Raw genomic sequence first — 19,086 nt, forward strand, 5'->3', positions numbered from 1 at the left:
CTTCTGGCACCGCACGAAAATGTGGCAGCCCTCTGGCTATGCCATATGTTTGCCTCATGAATGTTGTAGGCGCATATGTTCACTTGTGAAAGTTCCAGACTTCTTTGTAGGGTGCATAAATATCCTTCTCTGTTAGCTGAACACCTTCACAGACCTGCAGAACAGGGAGTCATCCCAGTCTCAAAAACTGTGTGGCAATTTGCACACCTGGTTATAGGGCTATGAACTGATATTAGCATAAATCACTCTAGGCCAATCACTCTGTGCTTTGGACACAGAAGCATCTTGTCCACATCATAAGAGCAGATCAAATTCAACAGGGATTTAAGGACATTTACAATGAAAACCTTCATAGCATTGAGGTACGCTTCTTCCTTCCTGCTAGTCTCAGAAAACACTGGATCTGTATTCTTCTTATTCATATAGGTGCTAGAGCTTATACCTAGAAATAATATTTTCTTACACTGCATGACGAACTTTCATCACAAAATAAGGGAGGGGAGGGGAGGGGAGACAGATGAACTAAATATGTTGCATCTGGCTCAGGAAATGCTGAACTACCTTCAGTGCCTGTGCACACAATATCCAGGTGTCCATCACAATACATACCAAAGACTGTCCTTGCAGGAACGGATTCTCTGTTCAGCCAGAAGGACACCTGGGACAGGATGACTGTCATGATGCAGGGCAGATAAGTCTGAATCACAAAATAACCAATTTTCCTCTTCAAATGAAAATGAGCTGTCATTACTGTGTATTCACCTGGAGAAAAGGGGATCACATTAATAACAATATGAATAGACATCATTGTGAAAGCCTTTCAATCAATGGTTCTTTTTAAATGATGAGCTTAAGGCAGCTAGCAAATGTGCTGTAGATTTGCCACCTCTCCAAAAAAAGAAAAAGAAAAGAGGGAGAGAGAGTGCTATGTTAGGAGAACTAAACAAAGGCTGACATCCAAAGAAGTGCTTTAAGCACATCCAAGGTCATAAATGATTTTTTCCCATTTTCATTTGAACAGCAGATCACTACAAAACATTTTCAGATCTGCTCCTGAAGCTTCCTTTAGTCTCAGTACTGGTTTGCCATGAGGCAAGAAGGGAAGAGAATACAACTGTTTCAGTGCATAGAGAAGCTTTGAATCATGGCCCCCAAATTTATTCTAGACTTTGCAAGATCTACAAAATTTTTAAAAATTACAAAAATATACAATGGACACGCTACACTATTAGTTAATTAAGCAAGAAAACTTCACTTCCAATGACTTGACTTCTTACTAACCTGTACTTGATTTAGCTGTCTCCTGCCCAATGGTTTGTCCTAAGAGATCATACTGATTCAATCTTGAACCATCTGGGGCCACTTCTACTGAATTGGATGCATTGAAAGTCCACTTGTAGGTCACTTCTGAAGTTGTATATGCATCTATAGTGAAGGAGAAAATAAAACACTTTGTCATATGGAAAGCTTCTAAGCCGTAGCAACTTGGACCACTTTTGGATTCAATCTTCAGAGGCTGTTGCTTATGTAAGCAGTGGCTCCTTCCAAGTTGTTTGACTAGGTGGCGACTAGGCGAAGGATGCATGCATGCTCTCAATTTGCAGAGGATAGGATGGGGAGATTCCTACTGTGCTGTGCTAGCACCAGTGCATCAGCAAACATTGCAGCGCCCAAGGCCCCCATCCCTCCAACTGATTCTCCCATGTTCCAGCAGGGCCTGTACTGTTTGTTGACCCAAGAGAAGAAGCAGAAGTGAGAAGCTGACCACCATCAGAGAAGCAAAGGAGCTGTGTTTCATTTGGCCTTGCCTTCCCTGCTTCCTTCTTCCACTGAAGAGGAAGCAGCCAGTTCAGCTCTGCCCATCCTAATTCCATCCCACAATGGGGGAAAGAACATGGAGCGGACAAAGCTGGGCTGAGACAGCCCATGTTCACTGCACTTCTCTAACTGAGAAGCAAAGACAGTACATCCAGGTTAGTGTCAATGCATGTGGGATTTGTCCCAGACCCCACGTGGTAGATCTACCCAGTACTTTGGCCAGGACCAAAAGATGACCGGTGGCATAGCTACACCCACTTGACATCCTGAGGCCCATGGAGAACCATGGTGGGGTCAGCCAGCTCCCACTTCTTTTTTGGGGGAGGGGTTGTACCTCTAGACTAGAGAAACAATCCTGTAGTAGGAAGACTTTTAGTGCTGGGTTAGTTAAATCTAAGAGCCACTGGTCCATTTCAGATGCAAAACAAAACCAAGTGATGCAGACAAATCAGTCATCCAATATTTGTGTGGTTTCCTCTGGCAAAACTTGAGCTGCTGTCTTACCATTTGTCTGCAGCAGAAATATGTGGAGAAGCTGCTTGATTGCCTCTTCAGAGACCCCTGGCCACTCTCACATGGCTCAAGGAAAAGGATGGTCCTCATTCAGCTCTCCTCTCTCCCTTTTACAGCCCATCAACAAGAAATCTGTTTTTGCCAACCTTGTCTTCCTTGCTATCCTGAGGATGCAGATGCTCCTTGTTCTCCCCCCACCCCTCACAAAGTAAAGCAGGCAATTGTACAATAACAATTCCATAAAGTGCCCTGAATAGTGCGGCATTGTTAACTTTGTTCCACGAGTAAATATCATGGAAAGATTCTGTTGAATGCCATGCTCTTTGTTTGGCAGGCTGGCTTAAAAGCAAGGCTGCTTGGCTAGGCATTTCACACAGAGGTAATGGCTGAGTTATTGAGGCTGTGTCAAGCAGTCTCAGGGAGAATGCCATGCACTATGAAACTACCAGCAAGAGGCTCTGGAAGAATTTAAGTTTACATTTATTTTACATTTACTTTATCCTCCCAAAAGAAAGAATAGGTGTAACATTACACACTATTGTGAAAAATAGTAGAGGAGAGATAAGCATAACTCTTCAAAGGACAAAATGGGAAGAATTGTTTTGACAAAACAAATTAAATAGGAGGAAAGGAGGAGGCTTTTTCCCCAAAGGGTTTTAGACAGTCTGCTATATTTTATGGGCAGAACCATGCACGTAATGTTATTTTATGTTTCTGCATCAAGTCCTCATTAATAATACTGAGCTCAATTTTTGTCTTTCTGCCAGAAAAAAAGGCATAGAGTAGACTTGCTAAAGGTGCAAAAATAGTCCAAATATTATGGGAATGAAACATCCTCTTTGTGAAGATATGCCGGAGAGGAGAGGAGAGGAGAGGAGAGGAGAGGAGAGGAGAGGAGAGGAGAGGAGAGGAGAGACCAGCATTGGGGGGGTGGGGGCACAGTAGAAGTAAATGACATGAAAGAAAAATATAAGAATATGTTCATTCTAAAAATATAACCAGACATCTGTTAGATGGGTGGCAAGCATCTAAAACAAAGCAAAATATCAAATCATAAGTATAAATGGTTTTAGAAAAGGACTAGGTGACAATGTGGTAAGTTATGGCTGTTAGTCAAAAATGCAAACATTGGATGATGTGAAGATATATGATATCATTACTTTATTAAAGTAAGCAGGATTCACCCAGTCAGTACCTGGATCAAAGACCCAGTGGCAGCTCTGTAATAGCTTTTGCATTCTTGAATGAACTAATAATAATAAAAATAGCACTCATCTGGAATGTGTTGACCTTACGAAGTGCTATATATGGCCTGCAAGAATGGAGCCATTTCCAGGCCAGATGTTTGAAGATTTCCTTGAGCACCCAAAAATTTGTCCTGAACCACTTCTACCTTTTTTAATTCAGCACCAAAAGCCAAAAATCATTTGATTTCATCAAATAGCATTTTCTGGAGTTTCCAAGCTCTTCCAGTCTGAGCTATTACAAGGCAAGGTTAACTGCTGCTGAGAACTTGTCCTAAAATATTTGTTTCTCTTTTGAGTATATCACCAAAAATGATGTGTTTGCCACTGCTCCGTGAGTCCTGAAGATATGGTACTACATCACATATGTACGCTGATTCAGGTTTCCAGGAGAAGCTGTTGCAAATCTAGTCTAGCTTCCAACCCAACAATCCTCTGGAAGCAAGGCTCAAATAAATCACCAGCCGACTTCTCCAAAGTTGCAAAGGAGTAGCATTTAAAACACAAATGCTCTAGGGATGAAAGGATCCATTGGCCTGTTTTTCTCAGTTTCTCATTTTGGAAATCTTATATTCAGTTTATCCTGAACATTGTAGAGAAAACTGGTGTGAATTTCTCTGAATGTTTTTAGACATTGGTCTACCTAATATACAAATTTTTGCAAGCATTTTCCTAATATATTTAACATTGATCATTATTTCATGAGCATATGCATTTTGTGTGCCCTTTTCCTTAAGGAGAACATTTTTGTACACATATTTTGTCTGGAAAACTACACTGTGTAAATCAGAAAGATACAGTTGTAGAAGGATAATGGAGCTGTGCTTTATTGAAAGCACATTTTTTTTAAAAAAATGTGAATGAGGTTATTTTCCCCCTCATCTCTACTGGCAACATGCAGGAAATGAAACTTTAGGTAATGAGTGCTGTGAGTGGCACCTGCCTGAACACCTGAGGAACATCAGTGAAATTTATTTTATTTATTTTTATTTATTTATTTTATCAATTTATATCCTGCTTTTTTCCTACAAATGGCTCAAGGCAGCTTACATCTCCTCCTCCAACTTATCCCCACAACAACAACCCTGTGAGGTAGGTTGGGCTGAGAGTTTGTGACTGGCCCAAAGTCACCCAGTTGGCTCCATGGCTGAGCGGGGACTAGAACCCAGATCGTCTGAGTCCCAGTCCCAGGCTCTTAACCACTACACCACACTGGCTCTCCAAATCCAAGGAAGTGAAGTTTGTGCCCATCATTCTCGACCTTTGCCCAAAAGTTCCCCAAACTACTCCTTACAAATACACCCTGCTGTGATGGCCCGGATATCAGAATACACCAGGTCGCATTTTTCTTAAAATAATGTCATGTCATAGTCTTGTAGATCAATTTCCAGCATCAGTTCTGATATGTGGAGTAGTTAGCGAAATTCTCCCAAGTGAGGAGCCAGTTAGGGCTCATAAAAACCTGCCTCCAATTGGGGATAAACTCCTACCTAACTCATCCTTGTTAGCCCTCACTGTCCAAAAAGGCACTTCCCCAGTCTGCCCCATGCAGTTCTGCAGAACCCCATCGAGCAGAGCAGAGCAGAGCAGAGCAGAGCAGAGGAAGGCAATGGAAAACGTCCATCTTTTCTTCCTGCTGCACAACACCGCCATTCCCACCTTGAATATGATCCCATTAGTGACCTCAGTTATTAATTACAGTCTATGCATTTCTGTGTAGCCAGCAAGGTTAAAATGGGTCTACACCCAGTATCTGACATTCTTTGACTTTGCCTTGCTATAAATTGCTACAAGCTTGCTCCTGTCTGTCTGTTTATACTTATATGCTACTTCATATAATAATTTCCCAATATAGTACATTACTAAAATCAGAGCTTAACATCAAGGTTGAACAGTTTGAACCACACAATGTGTTCAGGTTGCTGGAAACAAATAAGAACAACAATGCCACACCCACCAAGTATCCAATAAAAGAGCTCTTGATCATTTTGTATTTAAACAAGAAGTAATTGATAACAGCCTCCATTTAAAAGAAGACTGTACAAATGTAAATGTATAGAGATTATACAAGCGAAGTTGCAAATTTCAGTTTCCTCACAGGGTTTGCAACTGATTTACAAGTTCAGCTTTCACCACAAGCCACTTGGATTTACAACTTATGATGTAGTGTGAAATCAAACCTTAGTTTCTCAAAAGAAGAGTAAGATGTAAATCATATAGACAAACAAATGTTTCTGAGACCCCTTCTGTCAGGTGCTGTGCATTAGCAGTGGGAGGCATCCCTTCCCATTTCCATGAACCAATGAAATTAAGCACCGATTCATCCCTTGCCAGCCTGTCCTCAGACCATTTAGTGCAAATGCATTTTACGGATGGATTTTGTTTTGGGCTGCTGAAAAAAAGCAGACTCTGTAACCCATCCTTATGGCTAATAGGGTAGGATAAAAATTGAATGAATAAATAATACATTTATTGCAAGATTCTTGTCCAACATGCTTCCTTTCCTAAGTTTATTTTTGCATCACAATATTGTTTTAGTTCTCATTGATAGTATAGTAGTGTAAGTAAAGGGGGATACCAATCTTTTAAATGAAGAAGTAAAGAAGTAAAGAACTTACACAAACATAGTTTGCAAATAGCCACCTTATCAACAAAATCCTAACAGGACCTCAAAATTGAATGTACACTTAGAACTGTACACAGTTATTTTGTAGAGGGCATTACTTGTTATAGCACCCATTTACTTTTTAAAAAATGGAGCGTTAATCTCAAAAGAAATGTCAGTTTGTTTAGATGTATGCAATTTTTCCAGAAATATGTCATCAAATAGCTTGTTTCTCTCTGTTTCTACCCTGCATCAGGTATCTTGTTAATTATTCTATTTATCTGGATGTTGGAGCAACAACTGTGTCATCCTCTTCCTATAACAGCCATTTAAACCTACTGGTTAATAAATGGCCTTACACAGGGGAGAAAGCTGCAAATAAGTTTGTGAAGAAGTAGGCCACAATATCTTCTGAAAAACAAGAACCGAGGGAGTTTGCTAATATGTTCAAAGACAACTACACTGAAAAATGAAATTAAAACAACAGTCTTAAAATATATAATGCAGCACAAGTCTGCTGAAGCATGCATAAATCTGAGCAAGGCCAAGTGAAACAATGAGATGTTGAACTACATAAGATATTTACTAGCCAGAGGCTGCACTTTTAGCCATGTTACTTACAGCTGCCAAATTTCAAGGGGCACGAGTGAGCATCCATTGGGAAATCTTCTAAGTGCATCGGACACTCAGCCTGGACTGTAAGCCTAGAAGGGAAAAAGAGAGTGTATTCTTGTCTCCTGCTAAGGGGTCACCAAAGTCAGTCACACACAAATTAACTGAACTTATTCCAATCTCTGATATGAATTATATGAAACTAATTAAAACTTAATTCATTCTTTCTTCATCCATTTCATATGGTCCTTCAGACAAGACTGCTCCATTAAATCAAAAGGGTAAAAATAGCCAATGCCAAAACTACAAGAAAGGCCAACTGAATGACATTATAGATTATGCAACTGCAGGTTGTTTGGTAGCAACCAGACACGTGTGTGATGCGAATACAAAACCCCTAGTACAGACTCATGAACTCAGAACAAACTTTTAGGTGATTTACCTGTTTTTTTTCATGAAAAAACAACAAACAAAAACAGTAAGTAAATGGAAGCTTGACAAACCTTAGATAATGTCATTAAATGCACTACAACCATCCCAGGTTATTAATCCCTCAAAAGCAGCATCATATTTACAAACTACTAAAAAGTTTTTCCCTCCAGTGTAACAAATCCTAGAATGTCTGTAATGGATTTGTAAGCCATGTAATGGCTAGTATTGTGATTGACACATATGTGTGAACAAAGACAGCTGTATTAATAAGATCCTGGGATGATGAAGTTCTTCTTGGAATAGGCATCTCATTTGCCATGTGGGAGCTTGCATATGGTAGACATGGGTAAAAGAATGAGCAAAATGCCTCATAATAGATTGTTAACATCCTACTGGGGCAGCAAATTTGAACAGATGAAGTAACCAGTGTACCTCATGGTATATAACAGAGTCCCATCATCCTGGATTCGAAGTAGCTTGTTTGGCATGGTCATGTTATGAGCTACTGACTTCTTTCCATTATGAAAAAATGTATCTGGAGTCCAAATTTTGCTGGCCATTAAATTGTTCAGGCGGAGAATGTTCATTGGACCCTTGAATTTTAATCTTTCATCTTTCCATTTTTGACGAAAGAAAACATCTATCGTGTATTCCTGTCATGGGAAAAAAGTAAACGTTTCAAGATAATTATTATCAGTGCATTTAAATATAGAAGTAACACTGCATGGACATTTTGACTTACTGAGGGAAAGTAAAGAAAGGGAACCACCAACTGGTAAATAAATATTTTTTTAAAAAACTCTTACAGTTGTTCCACCCCTACACACTAGTTCACTTCTCGAGATTTACACTCAGCTCCCTGGCAATCGTACTGTGGAGTCCCACAAGGGTCCATCTTGCCTCCCAGTCTTTTTAATATCTGCATGAAACTGCTGTGGAGATTATCATAAGGGGATCTGGAGTGCGGTCTCCCCAATGTGTGGTTAATGCCTATCTCTCCCTCTGCATTCGATCTGAATCAGAAGAGGCTATGCATGGCTGGACCAGTGCTTGGAGGCAGTGATGGGCTGGATGATAACCAATAAATTGGAGTGAAATCCTGATAAGAGAGACTGTATGGCTGGGGAAACCCAGGTCTGAGAATTAGATAAACTGCCTTTCCTAGAAGGAACTGTGCTCCCCTCAGTTGAGCAGGTATATTATGTAGGAGCATTTCTCAATTCAAAGCTGTCACTGGAGGTCCAAGTGATCTAAATTGCAAAGAATACTCATAGCCAGCTAAGACAATTCCTGGACAGCAGGGCTCTCAACATAGAGATGTTCTTGAACACATCCTAGAAGATTTGAGTAGGACAGTATGTGGCTGCCCCTGTGCTGAGAGGAACACTGAGATGTGAGCATATCAGATCCATAATGAAACTCTCTGCCCTGGCTTCCAGACAGTCACCAGGCTCAATTCAAGGTATTAGCACTAGTGTACAAGACCGTAAAGAGTGAGCACCAAGGTACTTGAAAAACTGCCTTCTGAATACCAACCAAACTAGGACTTAAGATAGCTAGGGAGGCTTTGCTTATGGTGTCAGTGAGAAACATGGCCACAGAGCTACAATGCATGGCACAGCCTTTTCAGTGGTGACAACCCACTGGAACGTCCTTCTAGTAGAAATTTGGCTATTCCCCCATATTGTTATCATTCTGGCATCATTTTAAAAGCTATTTATGCAAGCTTTCAGGGCATAGAGAACTGTTCCTTAAAAAAAACTGATAGACTTTCTGTATTGATGGATTTATTCCATTTTATTATACATATTTGTGATGTCATAATCATGATTTTAACATGGTGTTCTGGGTTTTATATAGCTTATTAACTATTATATCTGAATTTCACTAGGAATTTCTTGTTTATAATGCTTCCAAAAGGTGTTCAGCTTTGCTCACTGGCAAGTATAGATTTTAAAGTATTTCATGAAAGATAAACAACCACCAAAAAAGCTTTTCCCCATGCTCTTGCTGGGCAAGTTTGCAGGTGTCCTTAAGGTAACATCTTCAGTGAAATCTCCAAGGCAGTAATGGGAGAGAGGTTAATCCTGCTATCGTATGCATGTTTGAACAGAAAAGAGTCCTGCATCTCCCAGTATTCCCCATTAAGTGTGGCTGACTAGCTGAGGAATCCTGAGCATTGTAGGAATTTTTTTCTGGGTAAACATATATGGGATTGCACCCTAAATTAATAATTTATACTTGTCATGTCACTGCATTCATGAAAAACAATGGAGGGGGCAATGATCCTATACTGCCACATTTTCGGAAAGCCATTTGGCTAGTAAGCTTATTCAGTCTACAGTTTTAATCAATTGTAGATCATTTTATGTTAAAGGGTTGGTTGAAGTTCTTTCATAGCACATCCCCACAACAGATTCAAATCCTGAAAAGGCACGGTAACGTACTGTATTGCTTTTATACTACTCTCATTAAAAACACACATACTGATAAATCTTGTTATCTAAGAGTTATCTATATTTAGTTACCAGTATTATCTATAGCTTGAATTCCCTGCCATGTGCAAGGGCAGTAGCACTCTCTGATGAACAGCAGACTAATTGCAAAAAAGTGAGGAACTGAGGGCTTTCTTTTAATTTGTACCACATAAGCATTACTTTGAATATGACTGCATGCATTACAGCACAACACTGGATGCATTCCCATTGTGTTAACTTTATTCTGATTAAACAACAGCAAGCATCCAATTAATGAGTATGGAAGCAAGGGGAGTATTTTCAGAGTTAGAAAAAGGAAAAAGCAAGAAAAGGCAAGCGGAGTTCCTCTTTGTTCTTTGCTTTCATTGCTAAAGATGCATTCCTTCTTCTATATCAAACTCAGCAGGTTTATGTGGAATATATACTGCTCTGAGACGTGAGTTTCCATTTGCAAGTTACAGGACTCTTTGCCTGCCTTTCCTCATCTTCAGTTCCACAGTGAAGAAAGTCACACAAAAGTCACACAAGACTGGAGTTTGTTACAAAGTAAAGGGGGTTCTATGAAATTCGGTAGGACACAGCAGATCACTTGGGATGACAACTAGCTATTCAAGATAAATTCTGGCTGAGCTTCCCCGCAGCCCCCACTTGGATTTGTTAAGCTGTAGACACAATTCAAGCAAAGCAATAATTGGCTTTATGAGAAGATTTGTATCTAAGCTGGAAGAAGTAGGCCACTGCAGTATGATGTTTCAAATATCACTCCATGTAGACCCTTCTTGAAAATCCCACTCTTTAGAGAGGGTGTTTTTGTTAGACATTTCTCTTCACTACAGTCTGTCTTGAGTATCTAGGTTCAACTGGCTGTAAAATATTAGAGATTCAGAAGGGAAATGTGGATTTACTTTACCCATGAGTAGATTTCCATATGTTTAAAAAGTGTGGTCTTTTCTCTTTTGATAAACTGATAAGCCACAAAAAACAATCCAACTGCTTATCATTGCAGGGTCAAATTACACCATGGGTGGACAACTGCCAGGGATACCAAGAACAATTTTCTTCTTGGAACCTACTGTGAGTCCTAACCTACTAAAACCTTGCGGGATGATTTTAGTAACAGCAAAAGGGGCTATTTTTCCCTTTAAAACCAGCCCCTTCATGCTGTTGTGCACTTGCTGCAAATCGCAACGTGTTTTTTGAAAACAACAGGAAATCAGCCTTCTTTTGCTCTGTGGGACCAAATTTCAGCAGCAAACATTGTGGAGGGAGATGTCAAAAAGACCAGGGAAGCCTGCATGTTGCCATGCGGCATATGTTGCCAAACACAGAAATACGTTATTTTTTTCTTACTGTAAAAGCAAGCACAGGAGACCCAGATTTGGACTGAAATGCAGGGAGGGATTTGGTTTTAACCCTTTACTCCCATTCCCAACATGCTCTAGGTGCAGACTGGAGAGCCAACACTTGCAATGAAAATTTCCAAATAATAATAATAATAATAATAATAATAATAATAATAATAATAAATGAATAAATAAAGGAAACATTTGCTTCAAAGGGGAAGACTTCAGGTCCTGATTTCTTGTTATTCTTTAGTCCTTGTACTTTTTCTACTGCTTCTGCTATAATTACTGTTACCTTTAATATCAATATTCCTCTGACAAACAAGAAGCAATTTATCTAAGTTTTAACATTCAAGCATTGGGGTTAGCTATTTTTTTAAGATATTCTTGTAGTAACCTGTGGAAGCAGAGTAAATCGCTTTAAATTTAGAAGTCAGAGCACTGGCAAAGGCTTTACAGATCTACTACAAAACTCAAAACGTTGTTGTTTAGCATATACTAATAGTTTTTCAAACTTGGTGTTTTCTAGTACATCTATTCTGAAACTGTCCTTTTTTATTTTACATTTTCTGCAACCCAGTGAGTTTACGGCTTAGCTATAATTTGATTTTTTTCCTTATCAATAGCTTTCTCAAAAATTCCCTTTTCTCTTTTCATTTTAAAAAGCAATCCTCTAGCCACAGGTCTGAATGGATTTCACAATAATGCAAGATCTGCTATAGTACTCCCCTAAAGTATTTAGATGCTTTCATTAAAATGCAAAACTACTAAAGAAGTTTGAGTTGTATTTAATTTCCATTAATAGATTCCTGGTTTCTAATTCACAAGCCTGAAGGAAACCCATACACAATCTATGCATATAATGGTGAGGCAAAAATCTGGAAAAGTTAAGATGCTGAAGTATTTTAAATCATAAATAAATATAGTGGTAAAGAACATCAAGAAATAAGTGAAAGTAAATTCAAAGGAATTTGCATTTTTGTAGTAACTAATTCCAGGTATCAGGTACTCTCAGTTGGGGCATACTATGCTGCAAAGTCAAACTAACTTTATAATGCTGAGATGGATTTTTGGTGTTGGTATTAAGTGAAAGGTCAAGTACTATAATTCCCTGCTAAAATTAATCTGAATTCTCAAAATATGTCAAAGATATAAGAAAGCTGCTCAACAATTAAGCTTCATTCTGGTTGGAGGCACAAAATCTGAAATTAAATTTAGTACTGAACAACAATTCTTTTATAAGTAAGTAAAAGCATGACCTCTGGATAAATTCCTGGATTTCAGTGTTAAGTTGGCTACAAATATATCTGCTACTCCTTACCAATTTAAAGAAAATGTAATTTAGTGGCTGATTATGGATTTAATGAAGAACTTAATTCTAATTATTATACTCTCAGGATACTCTTTACAAAGAACCCAGTTTATTTGCTTGCATATGATTACACAAGGCCATTTTAGTCTTTTATGTATATTCTTCATGGACCAGAAAAAACATTTGCTTACCCAATATGAATATGTTAACAAATATTCCAAACACAACACAAACCTAGATATAAAATGAGTCTTGTGTACCTAAAATAACAAATAGTCAAGAGTTTAACATGACACTTCGATAAGACACTCTCACTCTCCCTGAATGTATGGTGGAAGGAGGAAGCTGGCATATAAAGCTTTACCCAGATATATTCAGACTAGATTAAACAACCCTAGAAGTGAAGAATGAAATTGTTTCATATTTTTCCACTTTCCTCCCACCATCCTCCTGCAACAACGTCTGTTGTGAGAGCTCATTAAGTCTTATATTGGATCAGGAGGTGTCAAAATCTGCTTAATCAGCATCACTAAGACTGTGAGGAGGAGGACCATCAGAAGTATATTGTGATCTGGACCATTAAACAAGAGTTCAGGATTGCTTGTTACATTTCCTATGGTGCCTTCCTCCCTCCTCTCCTTTTCTCAGGTACCAAATGCCAGATCTGCTTCTCATTATCCTCACCAGAATGGGCAACACTTGTCTTCACAGATTGTTGAAGGTTAACAGTATCTGGGAAGAGATAGTTGAAGGACTGCACACCTTCTCTGAAGGTGGTGATCTTTCTTTCTTTCTTTCTTTCTTTCTTTCTTTCTTTCTTTCTTTCTTTCTACACCACCCATCAACCCAGTGGCTCCCTGGGCATTTCACAAACTCAAAATATACATTAATTAATTAACAATAATTCTAAAATACCAATACTACAATTAGTATAAATGCAGTAAAACACTGATCCACCCACCATGACTGTAGCTAAACAGTACAGTATTAAATGCAGTAAAAATAAAACTTGATATTTATGAATTTATTACTTCCATTTAGACACTAAACTCCCAGGTGAGTGACTCATCATTAAAACATGTAACAATATCATTAAAAATAGTTGTAGTAGTAGCCATGTAACTTTCCAGAAGGTCATTTTAAATATTTACAGGAATTTTATTAACTCAATTTTACATTTCTCCCTGGCATTCCCTGAAAATAAAAGCTTTGCTATGCTTCATTTTTTATGGTCTAATCTCCGAAAGGATCAGAAGCTGATAAACTACATAGAAGACTTGTCTTCATCTTTCTGCTTGCAAAGGCTACTTGCTTAGTTCAAAGAACTTAGCCAAAATAGGTTATAAGCTGGAAAGCTCCAGTAAATATGTATATTTTGTTGCATGTAGTAAATACAATTTCCATTTTATTTCCTTCAGCCTAGTGACAGGCAAATGACTTTGCCTTTTTGATCCTTCACCCTTCCATGGACTAAGGTTGGCTTAATGGAGCCAATATGCTATTATTATATTCAAAGGCCAGTCCTGCAGATGACAATAGACTTCTTGACATGTTTCAAAGAGCACTCAGAGAGATTCAGCACACCTGCCCTACTGCAAAGTCCCTGAGTGCACTTGAATGCTAAAAGGATACTCTGTGTGCTTGGTCACCCTTTTTCTCAAACTCCTTGACTGTGTAGAGCATTCCTCTGACATGCAACTGAACGTATGTAGAATCTCCACTCCATGTGGCAAGGCTCAGGAATGAAGGGGCAGGGCTGAATGTGCCTACGTAAGTTAAGGTAAGGGACAGAAAGCATATCCCTCTCCCTATCCCTAAGTGGAACATTTACACTTTATAACTTTGAAAGATAGAAATAGGGCTACTATCAATCCAAGAAATGGAATAGGTTGACCAGCTTTTACATTACTACTTAATCCTGAAATAGCTACTACCAGTGGCATAGTTCATTCTAAGTAGATAAAGATATCTAGTAACAAAACAGAAACCCTTTTTATGTGTTACATGTGAGAAGGAAGGTTCATATTTTCAAGAGACTCTGGCATTATGTTGTCAGCTCAATGCCTGGATGTATCTACAGCATGGACTTCTACAGCTGAGAAGCCTTATACATTTTGTATCCCCAAGCAGACAAAGCGCTGTAATGTGTGGTTTTAGAGAAGTCTATGTGTACAGGCTTCCTTGCTGCTCAGATATTCATGCTCCAAATATGGACATCAGGAATGGATTGTGTCAGCACACATGGGCTCACAGTGCAGCCATGCAGCCTTTCCAACACTTGACACCTCCTTCACATCAGTAATACCTGCCAGGGTTACAAAACCAGTGAGAATTCAGTATTCCTCTTGTCTCTGCTTGGCAAAGTAGATTGCTAATTTCCCCATTCATTCCTCATCTCATCACTTCAGAGTACTGCCACATTCTACTGTATGTGTAGGTCAGTTGAAAACAAAGTATTGGTGGTCACCATGGAGGTCAGAAAGCACAAGATCCGGGGCTCTGGAAATTTTTCAGTGCATAATGGATTCTATAGTTAAAACTCTTTAGATAGAACTTAAGTCCCATTCTATTGGAAATGCAACAGCGAATACACAATGCAATGAACAACAAGATTTTAAAAATCCAGCCTTCTTCACCCAAAATTTAAGGAAATGCAACCTACTTTCCTAAAGAAGCTCAAGAAACTACCGTTAACTACTAAAACAGAACTTAATGTTATAACTTCCTTTTGACAATCCTGGCGATTAACCATTCAGAGCTACTAGTTTTGTTTTTCTGTTTTTTGGGGAGTAGTAGTCCTTTTCATTTTTTTAAATGAACACAGCTTTTCCTCTCAGGCTAATGTCACAATAAATTTCCATCACTGGTCTCTCTGTAATTCTTTAGGGCTTTTCACCACAACACTAAGCTCAGACATTTCATAAAAACAGCAATAAGACAGCTGAATTTCCAAAGGTGCAATCTGTTTTATCCTTGCACTTTATCCTCCTTCTGTTAATGTCCATTATTCTACATAATGAAGTTGGAAATCATCTCTCCAACCTTCCCCTAAGAGTCAAAGTATGGTTGCTAATGCACTTACCTAAACTTGTAAAGCAGCAATTAAAAGTATATTTGAACTGGAAACAAAAGAAAGTAGTCAGTTTGTTTTGAAGTTTGAAAGGCAAACTGCATGCCATATCAAAGCTGCAGGTATCTAAGTCCTGGAAGTCCCTTGCTCTTTGCGGGATGCTGGAAGATGGTGCACTTCGAAATGCAGCAGTCCTTGTGTTACATTTGTAACAGCAGTCCTTGTGTTAAATTGTGTTACATTTTCCCCTCTTCTTTCATTTCCCCCATCCGAGGTCTACTACTACTCCCTCACTCTTTTTACTTTGGAAAATACCCAAACATGCATTTGCAATATAAGCATAGGACTGGAACCCTGGTGGGAATAAAAGGAGAGAACAACAACACATGCAATTACAGTGTAACATGTAGTTCATTTCTCTGAAGTACCTGGCAGCTTACTCAAATAACTCTCAGTGTAGTCATGAGGCAAGAGATGACAGCTAATTAGCAGCCCAACTTTTACAGCTCATTTAACATGGTTTTTAGCATGTTGTTCTTATGTGCTGTCAAGATATCTTTACCTTACAGTGACCCTATGAATGAGTGCTCTCCTAAATGCCCTATCCTCCACCACCCTGCTCAGCTCTTGAAACTCAAGGCTTCCTTTCTGGAGTCACTCCATTTCATATTTGGGATTCCTCTTTTTCTGCCTTCAACTTTTCCTATCACGATTGTCTTCTCCAGTGAGGCTTCTCATAATGTGCCCTAAGTACAACAACTTCAATTGTGTCATTTTCACTTCTAGGGAAAGTTCTGGCTTTATATGATTTAGGACCTTCTTGTGCATTCTTATGTCAGTCTAGGCTATCAGCAAAGCTCTTCTCCAGCACCATATTTTGAACACATCAGTTTTCTTCCTGTCATCTCCCTTCACTGTCCAGCTTTCACATTCATACACAGTGATCCAGAATACAATAATGTGGATGGTCTTGGCCCTGGTATCCAGTGAAATTTCCTTACATATGATTATCTTTTCATCTTCCTTTGTTGCTATCCTTCCAAGTCACCATCTTCTTTGAATTTCTTGGCTGCCAGTCTCCCTTGAATTGTTGACTGTGCTGAAGTATGTAAAGCCTTTCACATTTTCAATTTCTTTATTGTTAACAATAAAGTTATGCAATGTTTAGCCATGATTTTTGTTTTTGTTTTTATTCAGCTGCAGTCCTGCTTTTGCACTTTCATCTTGTACTTTTTCTTGCACTTTCATCAGGAGTCATTTCAATCCATTGCTGCTTTCTGCCACTAGTATGGTATTATTTGCATATCTTAAATTTTTGATGTGTCTTCCACCAATGTTTACTTCTTCCTCTGATTATGATCCAGCTTTCCTTTTGATATGTTCTGCATACAGATTGAAAAGATAGGGATATAAAATGCACCCTTGTCTGATACCTTTGTAGGTGGGAAACCATTATCTTTCCCTGTAGCCCATTGTAACTGTAGCCTCTTGTCCATAACACACGTAATGCAGGATAATCAAGTGATGGGGCATACCCTTTTCTTCCAGGACCATCCATAGCTTCTTGTGATCCATACCATCAAAAGCTTTGCTGTAGTCTATAAAGCACATGCTGATCTTCTGCTGAAATTCTTTTGTGTACTCCAGGAGCCAACATATATCCGTGATATTATCTCTAGTGCCTCTTCCTTTTTGGAATCCAACTTGGATAGTAAGCATTTCTCGCTCCATATAGAGTAATATTATTTGATGCAACACCTAGATCATGGGAAATTAGTTCAATGGTCCTGTGGTTTCTACACTCTTTAGCAACTCCTTTCTTGCAGATTAAAATGTGTATTAAACATTTCCCATTTGTGGGCCATTGTTTTGTTTTCCATATTTGCTAACATATTCTTGTTAGAATATGGACAGATTCAGTCTCTGCAGCTTGGAATAGTTCTATTCTGTCTACTCCAGATGCTTTATTTCTTTCAAGTGCTTTCAGAGCAGCTTTCCCTTCACTTTTTAATACTGTAGGTTCTTTTTCATAGGATTTCTCTTTGAAGGAGTTTGCCCTCCTTTCACCTCTTCTGTATAGTTCTCTTGCATATTTTTCCACCTTCTCTTTATTTATCATCATCACATAGTGTGTCCCACCTTTTTGTCATGTAGCATTCTTATTCTAGGTTTGAATTTGTCTTTATTTTAAATTTTGCAGAAAAGGTTTCTTGTTTTTCCTCTTTTGTTGTTCACTTCTATTTCTTTGCACTGGTTATTGTAATATTTATTTTTGTCTACATGTGATAGTTGATTAAATGTTTATTTCAATTTCTTTCTACCACAGTCTTCTCCTGGTCTTGATATATCAGCAAGCTATTAAAAGAATCTTCTGCTTCCAATTACCTAGTTTATTTGATTTCTGTATTAGCCATCTGGTGATGTCCACATATACAGTCTTCCTATTGGTTGCCTGAAGTATGTATTTGCTATAAACAGATCGTTCAGTTCACAGAATTCTATGATTTGTTCTCTTGCTTCATTTCTTACCCCAAGGTCAAATTCTTCCACAACACTTAATTCTACTTTGTCTCCTACTTTTGCATTCTGGTTACTTATGATTAATAGCATTTCTTGCTTGGGTGTGTGACCGATTTCCTCTTGAACAGCTGCAAAAAAGTGTTTGATTTCTTCTTCTTCAGCATTTGTTGTTGCAGCATAGAGTTAAATTATGGTTATCTTGATAGGTTTTCTGAGAATTCTGATTGATACGATTCAGCCAGATTTTGTATTATACCCGCTTACTGCCTGTGCTACAACTCGCCTCAGTATTAGAGATTCTCCATTTCATTCCTTTTTGTCATTTGCAGAGTAAAACACTGTGTGTTTGTTTCACTGAAAATGTCCCATTTCCATTCAATTTAGTTCATTTGCACCAAGTATTGTGAGGTTTAATTCTTCTGCGTCTTGCTTTATGAATTCCAGTTTGCCTTGATTCATAGTTCTCACTTTCCCTGTTCCAATTGTATGTGTTGTGCAGCATCAGGTTTTCCCCTCTGTGCGTGCCAGTCATTAGCCTTCCCTTTGGCTTTGATCTAATTGTGTCATTAATGACAGTACTACTTGTACTTGTCCCAGTAGCTAGCTGAGTCCCTTCTCTCTTGGCAGTCTCATCTTCTGACAGTCCGTTGTTTCATTTTGGGCTGTTTCAGCTACTTTGAGGTGTACCAGCTTGACAATTCATTTGGTTCTTGGCTAACCTCAGTTAATCCATGCTATCCAAAAAATAAAATGTGGCAACCATACTCCATCTGCATACATGGGGAAAGCAGAGAAATGGAACCACATGTGTCTACAAGGAGCTGAAATCACTCAGTTTCACACAAAGCAGTCTTCCATTGTACAAATTCCTTACTGCAGTACAATAGAACTCTGTGTTGCAATAAGGGATATTGTGTTTCTCTGCTTGATGTCAACAGAAAAAAGTGCCAGCATGAAGTTAGAGGGAAAGTTCTTGGATCAGAGAGAGTGAGAGAAAGCTCCAGTGAACAAGGTAGTCTAAGTCTATAGAGTTGCCAATTATTGGAGCAGAAAACTACATATTTAGTATTTCACTGACCTAACATTATTCACAGGTAGACACCTCTCTAGCATCAGTTCACAATAAATTTCAATGCCACT

The 19,086-nt window shown here is 38.7% G+C and overlaps 1 protein-coding gene across 1 annotated transcript in view; it reads right to left on the minus strand.

Annotated features, from left to right (window-relative positions):
- GABRA2 (gamma-aminobutyric acid type A receptor subunit alpha2) overlaps window positions 1–19,086 on the minus strand; it is an 83,997-nt gene that overhangs the window by 13,223 nt on the left and 51,688 nt on the right. The window contains exons 4-7 of the mRNA XM_044418047.1: window positions 7,657–7,877; window positions 6,802–6,884; window positions 1,282–1,425; window positions 610–762 (exon numbers count right to left, since the gene is read on the minus strand). Of these exons, the coding sequence (XP_044273982.1) occupies window positions 610–762; window positions 1,282–1,425; window positions 6,802–6,884; window positions 7,657–7,877 (601 nt within the window). The remainder of the gene's footprint in view (window positions 1–609; window positions 763–1,281; window positions 1,426–6,801; window positions 6,885–7,656; window positions 7,878–19,086) is intronic.

The sequence above is a fragment of the Varanus komodoensis genome, unplaced genomic scaffold, assembly GCF_004798865.1.
Source record: "Varanus komodoensis strain SLA01 unplaced genomic scaffold, ASM479886v1 scaffold9, whole genome shotgun sequence".
Lineage (NCBI taxonomy): Eukaryota > Metazoa > Chordata > Lepidosauria > Squamata > Varanidae > Varanus > Varanus komodoensis.